Source organism: Myxocyprinus asiaticus, chromosome 20 (genome assembly GCF_019703515.2).
Source record: "Myxocyprinus asiaticus isolate MX2 ecotype Aquarium Trade chromosome 20, UBuf_Myxa_2, whole genome shotgun sequence".
NCBI classification, from domain to species: Eukaryota; Metazoa; Chordata; class Actinopteri; order Cypriniformes; family Catostomidae; genus Myxocyprinus; species Myxocyprinus asiaticus.
This window is the reverse complement of record NC_059363.1, coordinates 20,278,635-20,294,495: the sequence shown is the minus strand read 5'-3', so window position 1 is coordinate 20,294,495 and position 15,861 is coordinate 20,278,635. Positions and strand designations below refer to the sequence as shown.

General features: G+C 39.0%; 2 protein-coding genes across 9 annotated transcripts in view; one reads left to right on the top strand and one right to left on the bottom strand.

Annotated features, from left to right (window-relative positions):
- The window catches only part of LOC127411072 (connector enhancer of kinase suppressor of ras 2-like), a 39,748-nt gene extending 29,066 nt beyond the window's left edge, over positions 1-10,682 (top strand). Inside the window, exons 14-20 of the mRNA XM_051646429.1 lie at positions 346-419; positions 4,819-4,890; positions 5,791-5,861; positions 7,590-7,663; positions 7,838-7,940; positions 8,187-8,365; positions 9,089-10,682. Of these exons, the coding sequence (XP_051502389.1) occupies positions 346-419; positions 4,819-4,890; positions 5,791-5,861; positions 7,590-7,663; positions 7,838-7,940; positions 8,187-8,365; positions 9,089-9,433 (918 nt within the window). The 3' untranslated portion in view covers positions 9,434-10,682. The remainder of the gene's footprint in view (positions 1-345; positions 420-4,818; positions 4,891-5,790; positions 5,862-7,589; positions 7,664-7,837; positions 7,941-8,186; positions 8,366-9,088) is intronic.
- Positions 10,683-12,171: 1,489 nt separating this feature from the next.
- Positions 12,172-15,363, bottom strand: LOC127411278 (claudin-23-like). 8 transcript variants are annotated; one of them, XM_051646731.1, is made up of 4 exons: positions 15,099-15,363; positions 14,793-14,923; positions 13,332-13,405; positions 12,172-13,232 (listed from the first exon to the last, which is right to left on the bottom strand). In XM_051646731.1, exon 4 carries the CDS (start codon positions 13,119-13,121, stop codon positions 12,447-12,449), a length of 675 nt encoding a protein of 224 aa, XP_051502691.1. In that variant the 5' UTR covers positions 13,122-13,232; positions 13,332-13,405; positions 14,793-14,923; positions 15,099-15,363; the 3' UTR covers positions 12,172-12,446. The 8 variants fall into 8 exon arrangements, with proteins under 8 accessions (XP_051502691.1, XP_051502688.1, XP_051502692.1 ...); XM_051646728.1 differs by having other exon boundaries at positions 12,172-13,235; positions 14,793-15,363; XM_051646732.1 differs by lacking the exon at positions 14,793-14,923 and having other exon boundaries at positions 12,172-13,235.
- Between the last annotated feature and the right edge of the window lie 498 nt (positions 15,364-15,861).

Genomic DNA, 15,861 nt, shown 5'->3' with positions numbered 1-15,861 from the left:
GCTTTAAAGAATCTCCAGACCACCTCAAAAGGTTGCCGGCTCTGTATCAGTTGCTTGAAGTGTAGACAGCTCCGTTAATTTTAAGGGGAACAATGTTGTGTTTGCAGCGTAAAGTATGTGTCAGGTGTAAACATAGTTTTAGATAGCAGTCTGGATATGTGTAATGATGTACATAATGATTTAAAAATGCTCAACCCTCTTTAAATCAACATTTTGTACAGTGGTGGTATTTCCTGTATCATGCTAAGAGTGAAAGTAGAAACCATCCAATGCTTGATAGTGTGAAACAAAAACTGGTGAAATAGTTTTACTTAATGAAAGTATCCCATCCATGTTGTTATACAGGAGGAGAAGGCTGAGGGGTTACTCAAGATTGGCAGCTACAGTATTGAGAGTGCAGGAGAACACAAGAGGAAATAGTGAGTATCTTCTGCCTTACAGAAAACACAACATACATTTTACTGACACTGGTAAGCCATGCATTACTCACAGTTAAATAAATATTCTGGGTTTAAGTTCAATCGACAGCATATGTGGCATAATGTTGATTACCACAAAAAATAATTTCAGCTTGTCCCTTCTTTAAAATAAATAAATAAATAAAGCATATATCTGTGTTACAGTGAGGCACTTACAGTATAAGTGAATGGGGCGAATCTGTAAACATTCAGATATTTCCTGTTTCAAAGGTATAACCACAAGATGTAAATATTATATGTGTAAACATGATTTTAATGTGATAAAATCACTTACAAACCTTCTCTGGACAAAGTTATATCCAATTTTACAAATTTGTTGCCATGATAATGTAACGTCGGTCACAAATAACAAGAACTTCGTCCGTCTAGAAAAATAGTCTGCAGCAAAAACAACAATTTAAACAGCTTCACAGCTCAAATAATACACAAGTTTTAACAGAAGAAATAATGTAAGAGCTTTTATAAAATTATAAGATTCACATTTCTGCCTTTAAACCCTTCAGATATTGGCCCCATTGAATTACACTTTATTTTAAAGAAGGGACAAGTTGAAATAATTTTTTGTGGTAATCAACATTATGCCACAAATGCTTTCAATTGAGCTTAACTTATGTTGAACCCCAAATATTCCTTTAATGTAATGGTTCACCCAAAAATAAAAATTATGTAATTATTTACTAACCTTCATGTCATTCCAAACCCACATGCTGTTATTTTTATCTAATGAACATAAAAGTTGAATTGTTGTGAAGCTCTTGCCATACAATAAGTTTATAGTGACTACCAGTGTTGTCACTAGATCTCGAGTCCGAGTCAATTCCCAAGTCTGAGTTCAAGTCCAAGTCACCAATATCGTGTCCGTGTCGAGTCCCCATTAACTACGTACAAATCCGAGTAACGAGTCCTTATCTATGTCGTAAAATACGCTTTTAAAAATAAAAGTTACTATAAATGTATATCTATGGTTTACAGTGAAGAAATATATGTGGGGTCTTTCTGAATGATTGGCTAAACAAGTTTTAACTTGGTTCAATATGCCTGTATGATTATGATTAAAGTATGATAATTACATATCCTCACATGTTTAACACACTTCTAAAGCCTGAGAAATGTAATATTTAAAAAGCCTGAGAAATATTTATAAAAATGAAAGCTTCCATCAGACATGCAGTATGCATCTTTTCTGCTTACATTATTAACCCACATACAGTAATGTAATTTGACTTCAATATAACATTCTATATTCAAACTTAATAATAGCCATTTTCGATTGAACATGTTACTTAAATGCAAAGACAATGCAAAGGCATCATTTTAGCAGTGTGACATTATTTTTATTCACATATCCTTTCACAAACAGTAACCTGTGCACTGCAGTGGTGGAGACAGACAGGGTCCCGATCTTCCTGTTAGACCTTACATGGGTCGTGTTCATATATTGTTAGATCATATTTGGCCTCATATCTGTCACAGAGATTGCACTTTGGAAAATAAAAACATCCGTTTGAGATCAGAGTTTGTGATTCTTTCATGAAAAGTTTAAATATACCAAGAGCAGCTGCAGATCAACTGGGTCTAATTGTCATGCTTTTGATGGAAGTAGAGATGAAGACGGGAGTTGGAGTGAACCCAACTGCAATGTGTTTAATGACAAAACAAAAGCATATACAAAACTACAAAGAAAACACTGAGCACTATTAAAGGCAAAACAAAGACGAATAACACTGGAAGGCAAAATGAAGAAGAACAACTACAACAACTAACATATAGGGGATTTTAGCAGTGCGATGAGGGATGGTGACTCGATAAACACTGAGTGAATGAGGTGTGGCTGATTAGAGTGCTGGTGAACATGCCAAGTGGGGGAGGGCGGGGGAACCAATGGGGCAGCCCAAAGGTTGGAATGGGGTCCGGCAGCCGGGGAGGAGGATCCAGGAAAGGGGCGGGGTCCAGTGGCCAAGGCCGTGGCTCCAGGAAGGGAGTGAGGTCTGGCAGCCAGGGAGACAGTTCCAGGAAGGGGCCGGGGTCCGGGGGCCAGGGAGGAGGCCTGGTCTGTGGAACAGGGCCCGACAAGGCAGAGTGGCATGTTGGAATCTCAGGGGGCGGGGCTGCTGGAGACTCAGGGAGCAGAGCCGCAGGGGGCGGTGCAATATGGGGCTCAGGGAGCAGAGACGCAGGAGGCTCAGGGGATGGAGCCTCAGGAAGCGGAGCAGTATGCGGCTCAGGAAGTGGAGTCGCAGAGGGCTCAGGGAATGGAGTTTCAGGAAGTGGAGCCTCAGGAGGCGGAGCAGTATGCGGCTCAGGGGATGGAATGGCAGAGCCACAGGAGGCGGAGCTGCATGAGTCTCAGGAGGTGGAGCGGGTGGAGCCGCAGGAGGAGAAGTGGACAGAGCCACAGGAGGAGGAGCGGACGGAGCCACAGGAGGCGGAGCGAACGGAGCCGCAGGAGGCCGAGGATCAGAGGGCAAGGCGGCAGGAGGCCGAGGATCAGAGGGCGAGGCCACAGGAGGCCGAGGATCAGAGGGCAAGGCTGCAGGAGGCAGAGGATCAGAGGGCGAGACAGACGAGGCTCCAAGCGCTGGCTCTGGGAAGGATGGATGAGGCTCCAAGCGCTGGCTCTGGGACGGACGAGGCTCCAAGCGCTGGCACTGGGACGGACGAGGCTCCAAGCGCTGGCTCTGGGACGGACGAGGCTCCAAGCACTGTCACTGGGACGGACGAGGCTCCAAGCGCTGGCTCTGGGACGGACGAGGCTCCAAGCGCTGGCTCTGAGACAGACGAGGCTCCAAGCGCTGGCTTTGGGACGGACGAGGCTTCAAGCGCTGGCTCTGGGACGGACGAGGCTCCAAGCGCTGGCTCTGGGACGGATGAGTTTATCATGATCCAACGGTCCTAATGGAAATTTAAAGAAGCCCAAATCTCCAATGATCTGTAGGAAACTGGGTGTTTTAACCTCACAAACAACACTTTTCAGTTTTTTGTTCAAATTAAGCGACGCACCCATTGAACGCAATTCTTTTCTCGGCTGCGAAAAGAACCCGGAAGTGGCAGAACGGAGCGTTTTTTTGTATTGACTATTGGCAAGATGTGAACTTGGGTAGAACACACAAGTCAATGTTTGTAACATGTTCTCTTCTCCAAGTCAAAATGTACTCAATGCTTGAGTCCAAGTTCGAGTCATTAGTGTTCAAGTCCGAGACAAGTCATGAGTCATGAATATCGCAACCTGAGTCAGACCCTTACGAGAGTTCATGGCAAAATTGCAGCAAATTCGCCACTGATAATTTTTCACATGCAAATGAGCTTTGCGGCAAATTGTCCATTGTTGCCAAAGGTTTGCCGGAGGTGCACCACTACCGACGAAGAGCTGTAAACTTCTGGCAAACATTTATGCCGAATCAAAAGCTCATTTGCATGTGAAAATAACAAGCGGCAAATTTGCGGCAAGTTTGCGGCAAGTTTAGATTTTTTGTAAAGGGACTTGAGTCCGAGTCCTGGACTCAAGTATAACATCACTGCTGACCACGGCTGTCAAGCCCCAAAAAGGACAAAGAACACCACAAAGGCACTATAAAAGAAGTCCACAGGACTCAGACACTATATTCCAAGTCTGTGAAGGCATATAGCTGTGTGTGAGGAACAGACAGAAATGTAAGTTTTAATTCAACTTCATTTATTTAACTTAAATTTTGGTATGTTCCTTGCACAAATGTATTGTATGGATTCAGAAGACTTGTAATATACCACATAGTATTATGGACTACAACTGTACTTTTATGATGCTATTTTGGTGCTTTTTGTCCTTTTTGGAGCTTGACAGATGTGGTCACGATGACTTGTTGCATGGCAAGAGCTGCATGATGTCTCTTCAAAAATGTCTCCTATGTTCAACAGTATATAATTAGCATGCAGGTTTGGACTGGTATGAAGGTGAGTAAATAATAACAGAATTTTACATTTTGGGTAAAATATTCCTTTAAAGGAAGTGTCGTATCTGGACTGAATGACATTAAACTCCTTTCAGTGTGATTGTTGGTGTTCACACTCTTAAAACATAACAGAAGTCACTGTGTTCCTCGGGTCCCAGTGTTTGTGGTTGGCTGTAGGGGTGTGAGTGTCAGAGGCAAAAGGACAGTTAGTTGGAGATGTGTGAACTACTCAATTACACTTTTCATTCCTCAGATCTTCCCCCACAGCCCACAAACACAGCACAACCTGCCAACATGATGATAATACGTTTTCATTTTTTCATTAAGCTGCTGAAGCCTCTGCCCTAAGATTAATGATTATTGTCATCTCTCTTTCTCTTTGTCTTTCTCTCTTTCTGTTTTTTTCATAGTGTATTTAAAATGCGCCATCAACGCTTTACAAATTTCTTCTTCGCTGCTGATAATGTAACCGATATGAGCAAGTGAGTGTGGCTCCATATAAACAAATCACATTTTCTCTTCCAGCATCTCTGACCACAAATATTACTGACATTCAATCATGACATTATACCTTAGAAAGAATTTTACCAAGCATCGATTTGCAAAATGTCACAATGATTAGATTTTACTGCACACCTGCAGTTTCATCATGTTTCCTCATGCACAAAATAATTGTGCTTTGACCTTTGAATGTAAATAGGTGTTATATGCTGTAACATACCATAATAAAGGTGAAATGTGTAACGTTTTAAAATACTTTCTCCTATCCCAGTTTAATGTGCAAAGCCAACTGTATGTAAGCTTTTTGTAGGTTGACTACTGGGACTTGCAATTGACCAATCACAATCAAGTATTCCATTTTCTGAAGTTGTAAAGTTTGTCTCTTCTGAAGAGATTTGTGCTAATCATTTGAACTATATTTGGGCAAGATTGTACAGTTATTCTGTTGCCAAGTTGCACTGAATAAACTCAGACAGCCTCTGTTTAAAGAGCATTGAAATCCCAGTGCTGAAATGACTCATAATGACTTTGACCTGTTGAACAGCACTTGACCAGAGGAACTGCAGTAAAGCAGTGAGTCAGCAGACATTCAGAGTCAGACATACAGGTTAACAGGGTCGATCTGTCTCCAGCACTAGAGAAGATGTGAATCCCCTCTACCTGTTATCACTCTCTACTACAGCAAACAAGCTTGCATCATTAGTTTTTTTATGCATTTGGGATTGCTCAAAGGTCACCTCTGCCCCCTATTGGCCGTAATCTTACACTGATCAATTACTGTGGACTGCTTAGATCCTATATACAGTAGATTGTAGAAAAATCAGTGTTTTTGACTTTTTCTGTACCTCTATATTTTTCTCTCATTCATTCTGTCTCAATAGATGGATTAACTATTTAATCACAGCCATTCAGAAACACAAGAAATATGCCCAAAGTCAAGACAGTGAAGAAGGTAGGGAAATAACACATTTCAGTTACAGTATTTATGAGAGCTTGCTCTATGGATTATAAGGGTGGCAATACACTGCCAAATTAAGGCGGCTCTATTTGGGCTCCAAATTCTATTTGAAGATGCACACAAAAAATAATCTTAAGATTTATGCATTTCAATTTCATAACAAAATTCAGCCAAATTGAATTGAATAAACTGTAATGAAATAAATACTAAAATATTTTAAGTCTTATCTGCTTAATTTGGTTAAACATTACACAATTTAGTTATTATTTTGGTATGAAATTGAAATGCATAAATCTGAAGAAAAAAAAGAAGAAAAAAAAGGCTAAAATGTTTATTTTTTTTTTTTTATTTTTTTTTTTAAAGAAAGCAAATATGAGTAATAGTGTGTAATGCTGTAAAAATATCCAAGATGTGACGCGTCTTACCCCTTGACCCAGAGGCAGCTGTTATGCAGCTTTGGTTCTGTGTAAATTAAATGCACTTAAAGTTGCACTCAGTAATGTTTTCCTCATTAAAAGGTTTACTCCTGAAAGAAATGAATTGTAATTTTGAAACGTGTAAAATCGTGAGCACTCAAATGAGATATCAGTAACCTAATAAAAGCTTTATTCTACATGGAGAAGGTCCCCTCATGGGGGCTGCCATGTTAGGATCACATGACCAGCTGAATACTAGTACTGACTTAATCTCAGTAACAGCCCTGTTATTGGACACTTTCAGTTGTGGATTAAATGAATGATGGCTGACTGTGAATAGTGAATTTCTACAATGGCGTCAGTAACTGAAAACTATTGCATTTGACTGATGCTGTCTTCACACCCCTAGGTGTCAGTGTAAGCCTAAAATGACATAAACACTAGAATTACTGAGTGTGCCTGTACATCTGTTTTCTGTGGCCTGTGCCTGAGAATCAGCTTTTGAGTGTGTGATTCGTTGTTTTAGTGATTTCATTGTGTAAATACAATTATTCCACCTCTGTTCTGCAATGTCTGTGTAATTGCAAGATTTCAGTCCAAAGTGGGGAATTTAACAACACTCAGTGGTGAGTTTCATTACACTCAGCTATAGATTTAATAATTCATAGCTGTAATTTTCATGACACTCATTGGTGAATTTAATAACACTCAGTGATGAGTTTAACAACAACAACAACAACTAGTGTGCAAGTTCAAAAAATTGGCAGGACAAGAAAAGGCTCATTTTTCCAAACTGAATGGTAGGATTATAGAGAAACAGGAAGAATAGACATTTTCTTTAGGATTCCTAATTTGTAAACAATAGTTCTAAAATGTTAAAATGCTCATTGCTTTTTTTTAGTTTAACAAAAACTATTTGTTGGCTAGTTGTTAACTATTTAAGCATGTCATGCTTACTCTAGTCAGTCCTTTTTAAAGGGATTTATGGCCAGACCTTAAACAACCCCTGATTTAATAAAATAAAACAAAATAATTAATAAACACAGACTATTAAGGTTAAGTTTTGTCTTATGTTCATGTTAATTGATGTTAATATTACTTACAATTGAACTGAAAGGACTAAGATTACTCCAAAAATTTGCACCCTAAAGTTTGCATCTGTATAATCTGGCCCCTGAAATTAAGTAGCCCTGGTACATACTGTATGCTGTTTCAGATGTGCTCTCTTTGCAATGTAAAGATGGCCGTAGATGATTATGATGTGGTTCAGGCAATGCTGGTTAATGAGACGTGTTTCTATTGTCAGACTGTTACAGTGAAACAGAATCAGAGGAGGAAACTTCTCGTTCACCTCACCCTCACCACAAGAAGCTTGTTACAGTAAGGATAAACACACACACATATGCATAGACTCACATTTAAAGCCCTCATATATTCAAACACAAAAACAGATGAGAACTAACCTACATAAACTAACCAAAAATGGGTTTGTACCTCTATTTCTTTTTTAAACAAAAAATGGTTAACAGAGTTTTTCCATTTATTGTGTCATAGAAAACTCAAACTGAATCAAATACACTCCCTCGAACGAAGGGTAAGAAAACGCCAGCATCAGAGCCAATGACCATTTCACAAGCAGGGGGCAGTAAAGTTGCAGGTAAGATGGTATAATGTAGCATAACTGATGTTGAGGACTCTATTAGCCTCTTGAGATCTTGTATCCTTAAATCCATACAGCCATTGGAGAGTTGTTTTAATTACAATGCCTTTTATTAAGATACAACAGGTTCTGGACTTTTAAAACAAACTTGATCATTACACTATAGCTCTCTCGCTTTCCTTCTCTCTCTCTCTCTCTCTCTCTCTCTCTCTCTCTCTCTCTCTCTCTCTCTCTCTCTCTCAGGAAGTCTAGATGAGATGGATGAAATGTTTCATAGCCTGAAGAAAGGAGGAGTGTCTCTGATTGGTCAGAATCAGCCAGTGACTCACGACCAGCTCCGAAAATCCTTCATCAAACGCAACAAAAACCCTGTCATCAACGATAAAATACACACCCTTCGTGCACTCCAGAGCACACTCAAGGTCAGGTATTCACACACACCAAATGCACACAAACACACATAGTCACAAGTAACCACAGTGGTCCCCAAAATTTTTAGACACTTACGCCACACTTAAAAATGTATGCATGTTATTGCTTTAGATTATAAAATATCAAACCAGGTTGGTTTTTTAATTTTATTTTTTTTAAGACAGCACTAGCACACTTTTCAAACCACAAATGTTACAAAAAGAAATCTGTTAGGTTTGAAATTATAAAACAATAGATACACTATTTAAAATAAAGACTTAAAAATATATTTTTGTTTTGACCATGTCCATAGTTACTCTGCTAGGACATCTGTGTGAACTTACATCCATTCAAAATTGCCATGGGAACAACTGGTTTAAAGTCTTTGCAAAAATGGTTCAGAAAGTGAAGACATTTATTTATTTTTAAGAGAAGGGCTAGCCTAATTTGTTTGCAAATGCCACTTGGTTAGATGTTTTGTTATATAATGCAATGACATTTTTAAGTGTCCCTTAAGTGTCCAAACACTTTCTGGGGCCAGTGTATGTCCACACTACTTACCCAAAATGAACTCTTATTTGAGTTAATTCTAACTCATATCAGTACAATATAACACTGCATGAATAGATGCACACAGTGTATAATACTATGCATTTACTCTGAATTGGTAAAAGGTTCAGGGTGGTTTCAGTATTTCACATTTGCTGCTGTTTTTTTGTTTGTTTGTTTTTTAGGCAAAGGAGGCGGAGCTGCACCTTGTTAACAAGATCCTGGAAGATTCCACGTTTTCGGCGCAGAAGTTCCGTGAGTGGAAGCAGTTTAATGAAGAGCTGTTTCAGGATATTGAAAAACTGGCTAATGAGAGAGAGAACAAACAGATAGCCTCACCCAAAACAGAGACCGTTTCCACTGGTGTCGATGAGGCAAGCGGAATGAGCCTGAGCGATGGGGAACAGTTGGTAGATGCGGAGCTTACTGACGATGGAGGCACAACCCCTGTAGATGCAACTGTGCAGATGCAAACACATACTACAGGAATGGGTGATGCCACACCCACAGAGAACTACTTTTACATATGAAACAAACACATTACCTTCTGCTCAGTCCTGAACGGTGTTAAAACAGCTTAGAGAAATGAAAATCGGAATGTCTGGATCAGAAATGCTGCACATCTAGGACAGAGCACTGGCTGTGTCACCGGAACTGATATTTAATATGTTTTTGTCAAAAGTGAAAATCATCTGGAGCTTTCAAGAACAACTGTCCTACTTCTGCTGTACATTCAATATAAACAATCACTGAATTTATTTTGAACTACTGAGAAAAGAACAAATCAAACTTTAGACACTTGTTAAAGGACAATGGTTATGCTGATGTATGTACTTTTAAATAGACATCGTACAAGAATTATGTTTATAGGATGCATATTTGTTTGTTCATCAGGTATGTCAGAAAAGGTTTTATGAATGTTTTTGGTGTGTTCAGACAGCTCAGAGAGACATGCAAGTATTGCTTTTATAATTATCTATTTTTTTTTATTATGAATGAAGGTGTCTGTGTGGAAATACAGAACCTGAAAACAAGTTCAGCAAGCTCAAAAACTATATATTTTACAGAAAAGAAAAAGAAAATGGTACCTCATTTTGCATGGATATAGAACAGGAGCCTTTGCATTACAGTAAGTGTCCAGCAATGGTCATTTCCCCAGACTTGCCACACAGTGGTGCCCTGTGTTTTTTTCACAAGGTGTAGCATGCGCCGGCCACCTGTTCCTTCCTTGATGTTTTTTATTCCAAGAGTGTGTATATTTAGCCATGTAATGGCTGACTTTATACAGTATGTGCTGCTGTATCGAACCCTATTTTCCTGTTGGATGAAATGTGTGATTTGTTTTATTCTCTTCTGATGAGTCTCCGGCCAAATACTGTAGCTTGAAGTACAATTAGAATAATGAAAAAATTTAAAAGGGAAATTTATGAGCTGCCATTTTTTTTTCTAAACAGAACCTAAAGAGATGAACTTACCTCTAGAAAGAGAGAGTGTTAAATGTTTTTTGTCTGTGTGCACATGCACAATTGTCATTATGCTTCTTTAGACAAATTTGAATTCCAAACTTCCATTATAATTTATTTACGTTTTCAATTTGTTTTGTTCACTCACAAAGAGCATGTACAATGTATACGTAGTAGTTTAAGCATACGTAACTATAAAGTCAGAAAAAATTTGTAAGGCTGTATTAATATAATTGCTAGAGAAAGAAACAGTCTAGAATGGGATTTGTCATTTGCCTTGTACAGGTATCCATGTAGTAATAAAGTGTAAAATTGATGCAAGTTTCATGCAGCGTAAAACCCTCACCATCTCACCACGACTGTCAGTCTGCAAATTGTTTAAACGGTCATTAAATTTGTTAGCAAAAAGCTACATTTGTTTAGTCGAACACTGCAAATTAATACTGCTCTGCTGTTAAACTGTAACACAATTTTAAGGTTTTCCTACTGACATACATATCTGCTGCACATCTGTTTTCGTGCAATTTTATATTTTTTTAATTGATCACAATTTTTTTAGAAACCTGCTAAAAAAAAAAAAATCTATCAAATGTTCTACCTGATTAGATGTCTAATTCTGCATAATTAAAAAAAAAAAAATTCAATTCAAAACATGCTCAGGTGTTAAAAGGTAAACTTTATCAGAAAAGGCAAACTCATATGACATTGCACAGTGAAGTGAACTGATCCCAGCTCTTTGTAATGTGGGAATGTACAGGTGATTCCTAAGCAGCTACATATTTACCCAAACAAGCAGTTTAGCGTAAAATCATTATTTGTTAGCAGGACACGTAGCATACATAGAGTACAGACATGTGAGGACTGAAATATTACAAGCAGTCTGACTTTTCACATGGCATAAATAAGCCTTTGAAACACTGAATCAGAAAAACAGACCATATCCAGGTATTACACATATTTACAATGTAATATTTATAAAGTACAGTTATTAATTACAGATTATATCACATTATATTACAGATAAATAAATACTGCTGGTTTATGTCCAAGTTTAAAGATGTTTATTAGCTATAAGCCTTAAGTGACATCACATATGACAATGTCTCACATTCTAGCGGGAAAAGGCAAAATGCCAACAGGCTTGTGACATTGCTTTCATTTTATGATAGCTTTGAAAAGAATGATGAACTGTAAAATCTGAGCGATGTCAAAGCAGATAGAGACACCACAAACGAGAACCAGAAAAGGCCATAAAATCAAAATTGGAGTTTTGATCAATATGGTAGTGTACTCCTAAAAGTTGACAAAGTTAACGTTTAGCAGATTTAAAAGTTACAGTCTTTTTTGGTTTTCAGAGAAAATGGTCCAAAAATATTGATGACTCATCTTGCACTACACAGATTATTCTCAAATCAAATGCACTCTAGAATGAGAATGTCCCTCCTCCAAAATCCATCTGTAACTGACTAGCAAGTAGCAAATCGTGGTTTTTGGCTGTCACGTAAACTAAAGTCTAAAGGAATGTTCTGGATTTATCACAAATTAAGCTCTATCAACAGTATTTGTGGCATAATGTTGATTACCAAAAAAATAATTTCGACTCAACCCTCATATATATATATATATATATATATATATATATATATATATATATATATATATATATATATATATATATATATATATATAAAGAGGTTAGAGTAAGGCACTTACAATGGACGTAAAAGGGGCCGTCCAAGCTCTAAAATACACACAGTTTCAAAAGTATAGGTACAACACATAAACAGTATGTTAACATAATTTTAGCATGATAAAGTTTAGGTTTTATAGCTATACTTTTGAATTAGTGTTTATGCACTGGCCTTATTCATTTCCACTGTAAGTGCCTTACTGTAACCGCAATTTTTGCTGCTTCTTTTTTCTTTTTTATTATCAAGGGACTAGTTGACATGTTTTTTTTTTTGTTTGTTTGTTTTTTTTGGAAAAATCAACATTATGCCACAAATGCTGTTAATTGAGCTTTACATGAACTTTCCTTTAAGGGATGAACTCTTCGATATGTCCCACTGGGGTTGACGATCTAACAGTTCACCTCATACATCTCGGCACTGTCTTTGAGGTTCTGTTTGGGACAGGATGGACACTGCACACTTTTGAACCCAAACAGCAGTGCAGCCCCTCCCAGCACTTGCACCCAAGCACCCACCCACCCAAAGTAGAGTGACCCGGCCGGGTGTAGCGTTAGTCGAGGTGGATTGTGTATGTTCAGCTCCTGCATCTCAGATACAGTTGAGTCTACCTCGATCCCTAGCTTTGAGAGGTGGCGAGTGTACACCCCTAACGCAGCCAGACTGAGCATGCCCGCTAGCACCACCAACAGGCCACCAGCAGCTGCTACACTCCTGAGAGGGATATCAGTCCAACAGCGAACACCCACACTCGCGAGCACAATCCCAGCACCGCACAGGAAAAGAGATGACAGCACCATCCCCTGAACCAGTCGAACCCGTGCATCTCGCTGGTAGGAGCCCGAAACTGGCCAGCACTCTTTCAGCTCAGAGTGCACCACCTGCAGGCAGCTCTCCCATAGGCCATCTGAACGGAGCAGGAGTAGTTCCGTGGCTCCGCCCCGTTCTGCTGCGCCCAACCGCGCCTGTCCTTCCCTCCACTGAGGTGTGATCGCTGCAGTGAATACCAGCACAAGGCCCAAGGGTGCAAACACCACCCCCATCAGTATGGACACAGGAGTGTGCATCGTGTCAATGGCCAGCCTTTGCGATGCACAGCTGAGTGGATGGCCACAAGACGCTGCCGACTGTCTTTAGGGATGATGTTAAACGTGAAGCTGAGCACCACCACTTAGAATCTGCTGAAAAGAATCAGATTTAAATAACATTTGATATAAAAGATTCTACTCACATGATTCTAGAATATTCACTCCATAAAAATCACAGTACAGACGTACAATCCACTCTCTTACACATCGGTGGAAACAGACTCAAGGTTTCTGTCTGCTGTTGGTTACGCAGTCTGTTAGATCTAAAGAGAGAAAGAGATTGTATGTATACATGCATGTCTTTTTAGCCGATGACTCTCCTTTGAAATCTAAGAAGCTTCGTCACTCCTAGCAACCACCACAGTGGAGGTGAATGCCCATCTGTTGCTAGGAGACAGTAACCTGGACGATCCTGTGGTTGCATCTTTTGTGGTACAGCTGAATAGGTCCTAGGGCTATCAGCTACAGGTATGTGTGTGTGTTGTGTGTGTGCAATCTGATTAGATGTTTTGTAACCATAAATACGTTGATGATATTGGGTCGTTGAATGTAGGTTTGTGTGCATGTTGCCATAGAAGCTAATATTGATTTTGGGTATTGGATGCCTTTTTAAGTAGTCTGAAGGACATTTTATATGTAGACAGGAAGCCAGACGTCTGGGAGCAAGCTGAATGTTTGTCTCACACACACTCACTTATATTCATAGAAGACAAGGACAAAAGAGGCTGTCGAATGACGTGCTGCAATAAAAAGGGCATTTTAATGCGTGAACACTCTACACATGCCTAAAATTCTTCCACAAGAGTCTGAAGAGAATCTGCAAAGTATAATTGGTCATTATATGAATATTCCAGGTTAAATATAAGTTAAGATCAATCGACAGCATTTGTGGTATAATGTTGATTACAACAAAAAAATGATTTGGACTTGTCCCTCCTTTGCTTTAAAAAAGCAAAAATCGAGGTTACAGTGAGGCACTTTCAATGGAGGTTAATGGGGCCAATCCGAAAAATTTTAAATACTCCCTGTTTCAAAGTATGGCCACAAGACATAAACAACATGCATGTTAACATGATTTTAGTGTGATAAAATTGCTTACAAACCTCGTATTAAGTTTTACAACTTTTATAACAGAAGAATTAATGTAAGCACTTTTTTAAACTTACAAGCTTCATCTTAACCTTTTCTTTACCTTTAACCCCTCCAAAAATTGGCCCCATACATTGCAAGTGCATCACTGTAACCTCGACTGTTGTTGTCATGTTGTTTTCTTAAAGAAAATCAAAATGTATTTTTGTGGTAATCAACATTATGCCACAAATGCTGTTGTTTGAGCTTAATTTGCATTAAACCCAGAATATTTCTTAACCAACCTCTCTAGAAAACCACCTTCAAAAGTATTTCAGAGAGGGGGGTGGGTGCACGTTGCCACACACTGCTTGCCGTGACATTATAACACTTTGCTCAATCACTGTATGTGCTAAGAGGATGTTATTATGGTATCTATCACCACATCAATTTCCAGTCTTTTCCTGATCCAGTCACTTCTGTTGCATGGAAACCCAAAAAACAAACACATAAAGGACAGACTGGAATACACAAAAATAAACAGAACAAACTCTGCCACACCAACATATTGTGGCTACTCACATTCCTTTAGTTATAAATGCCTTCCACTTTTAACACCTGTTTTCACACTGCATTAGTTATGAAGTATCTGGCAAAACAGCATGACGGTATGATCAGAAGGGTAGTCAAGCATTGGTTTTTCCAAATGATGGCTAAACAGATAGAAAATAACACATATTATAATTTATAGTGATAAACAGGCTCATCTGCAGAATTCAAACTACCCACATTAGATATAACAGAGAGAACATATGCAAACAAAAAAAAAAGCCATGATTATTAGTGAGAATCCATGAGATTAGCAGCATGAAAAGAAAGAGCTCTGACCTGCTCTGCTGACCCTGTTTTGTGCTCACCCTGTGCTGCTAGCCTGCAGAAAAGACCAGCATGAATTCCCATGCCGATCCAGCCTGGTTTTGCTGTCATCCACTGTGCAGAAACGCTCTCTTCATATGTCCATAGAAGTGATAATTCACTTGCTTTCCTTGTTAATTTTTAGATCAATCTGTCCTTTCTCTCTCTCTTTCTGGATGAGCCTTTCTTTCCATAACACTCCCCAGTCTTTGTTTCAGACAGAAAGACAGACAGACAGACAGACACACACACACACACACACACACACATACACATGCACAACAGAACAAATAGAAAGTCCAACGTGTGCTGACTACAATACGTGGTCTGGTTGCATAAGGCAACCAGACGATCTGAAAAGAGAACAGAGACATGGAAAGATACAGAGAAGGATGGAAGGAGAAAAGGGAGAAAGAATATGAATTTAAAGATACAGCATTTTATTACATGTATTAGTCAGAGCCATCCACACACACACACTCATTTTATTAGGCCTCAAAGGAGCATGTCAATCAGGCAGCTAAGCAGCCGTACATGAGATCTGACCCCCAATCTGAAAATGCATCCTATCATTTGTCAGGAATGAAGAAGTTCTCAACACCTGCACATGCAGCTTACACAGATGACTCCTTATGAATGACTCCTTACTGCAGGTAAAGATATTTATCTACCCAGTATCAAAAACACTACTATCGTTTATTGTACTTCTTTTGGAGATTTCTTTCTTTCTTTGTTT

Bases quoted from the DNA above. Each gene is read 5' to 3' on its own strand.
- LOC127411278 (XM_051646728.1), bottom strand. From the start codon at position 13,121: ATGCACACTCCTGTGTCCATACTGATGGGGGTGGTGTTTGCACCCTTG.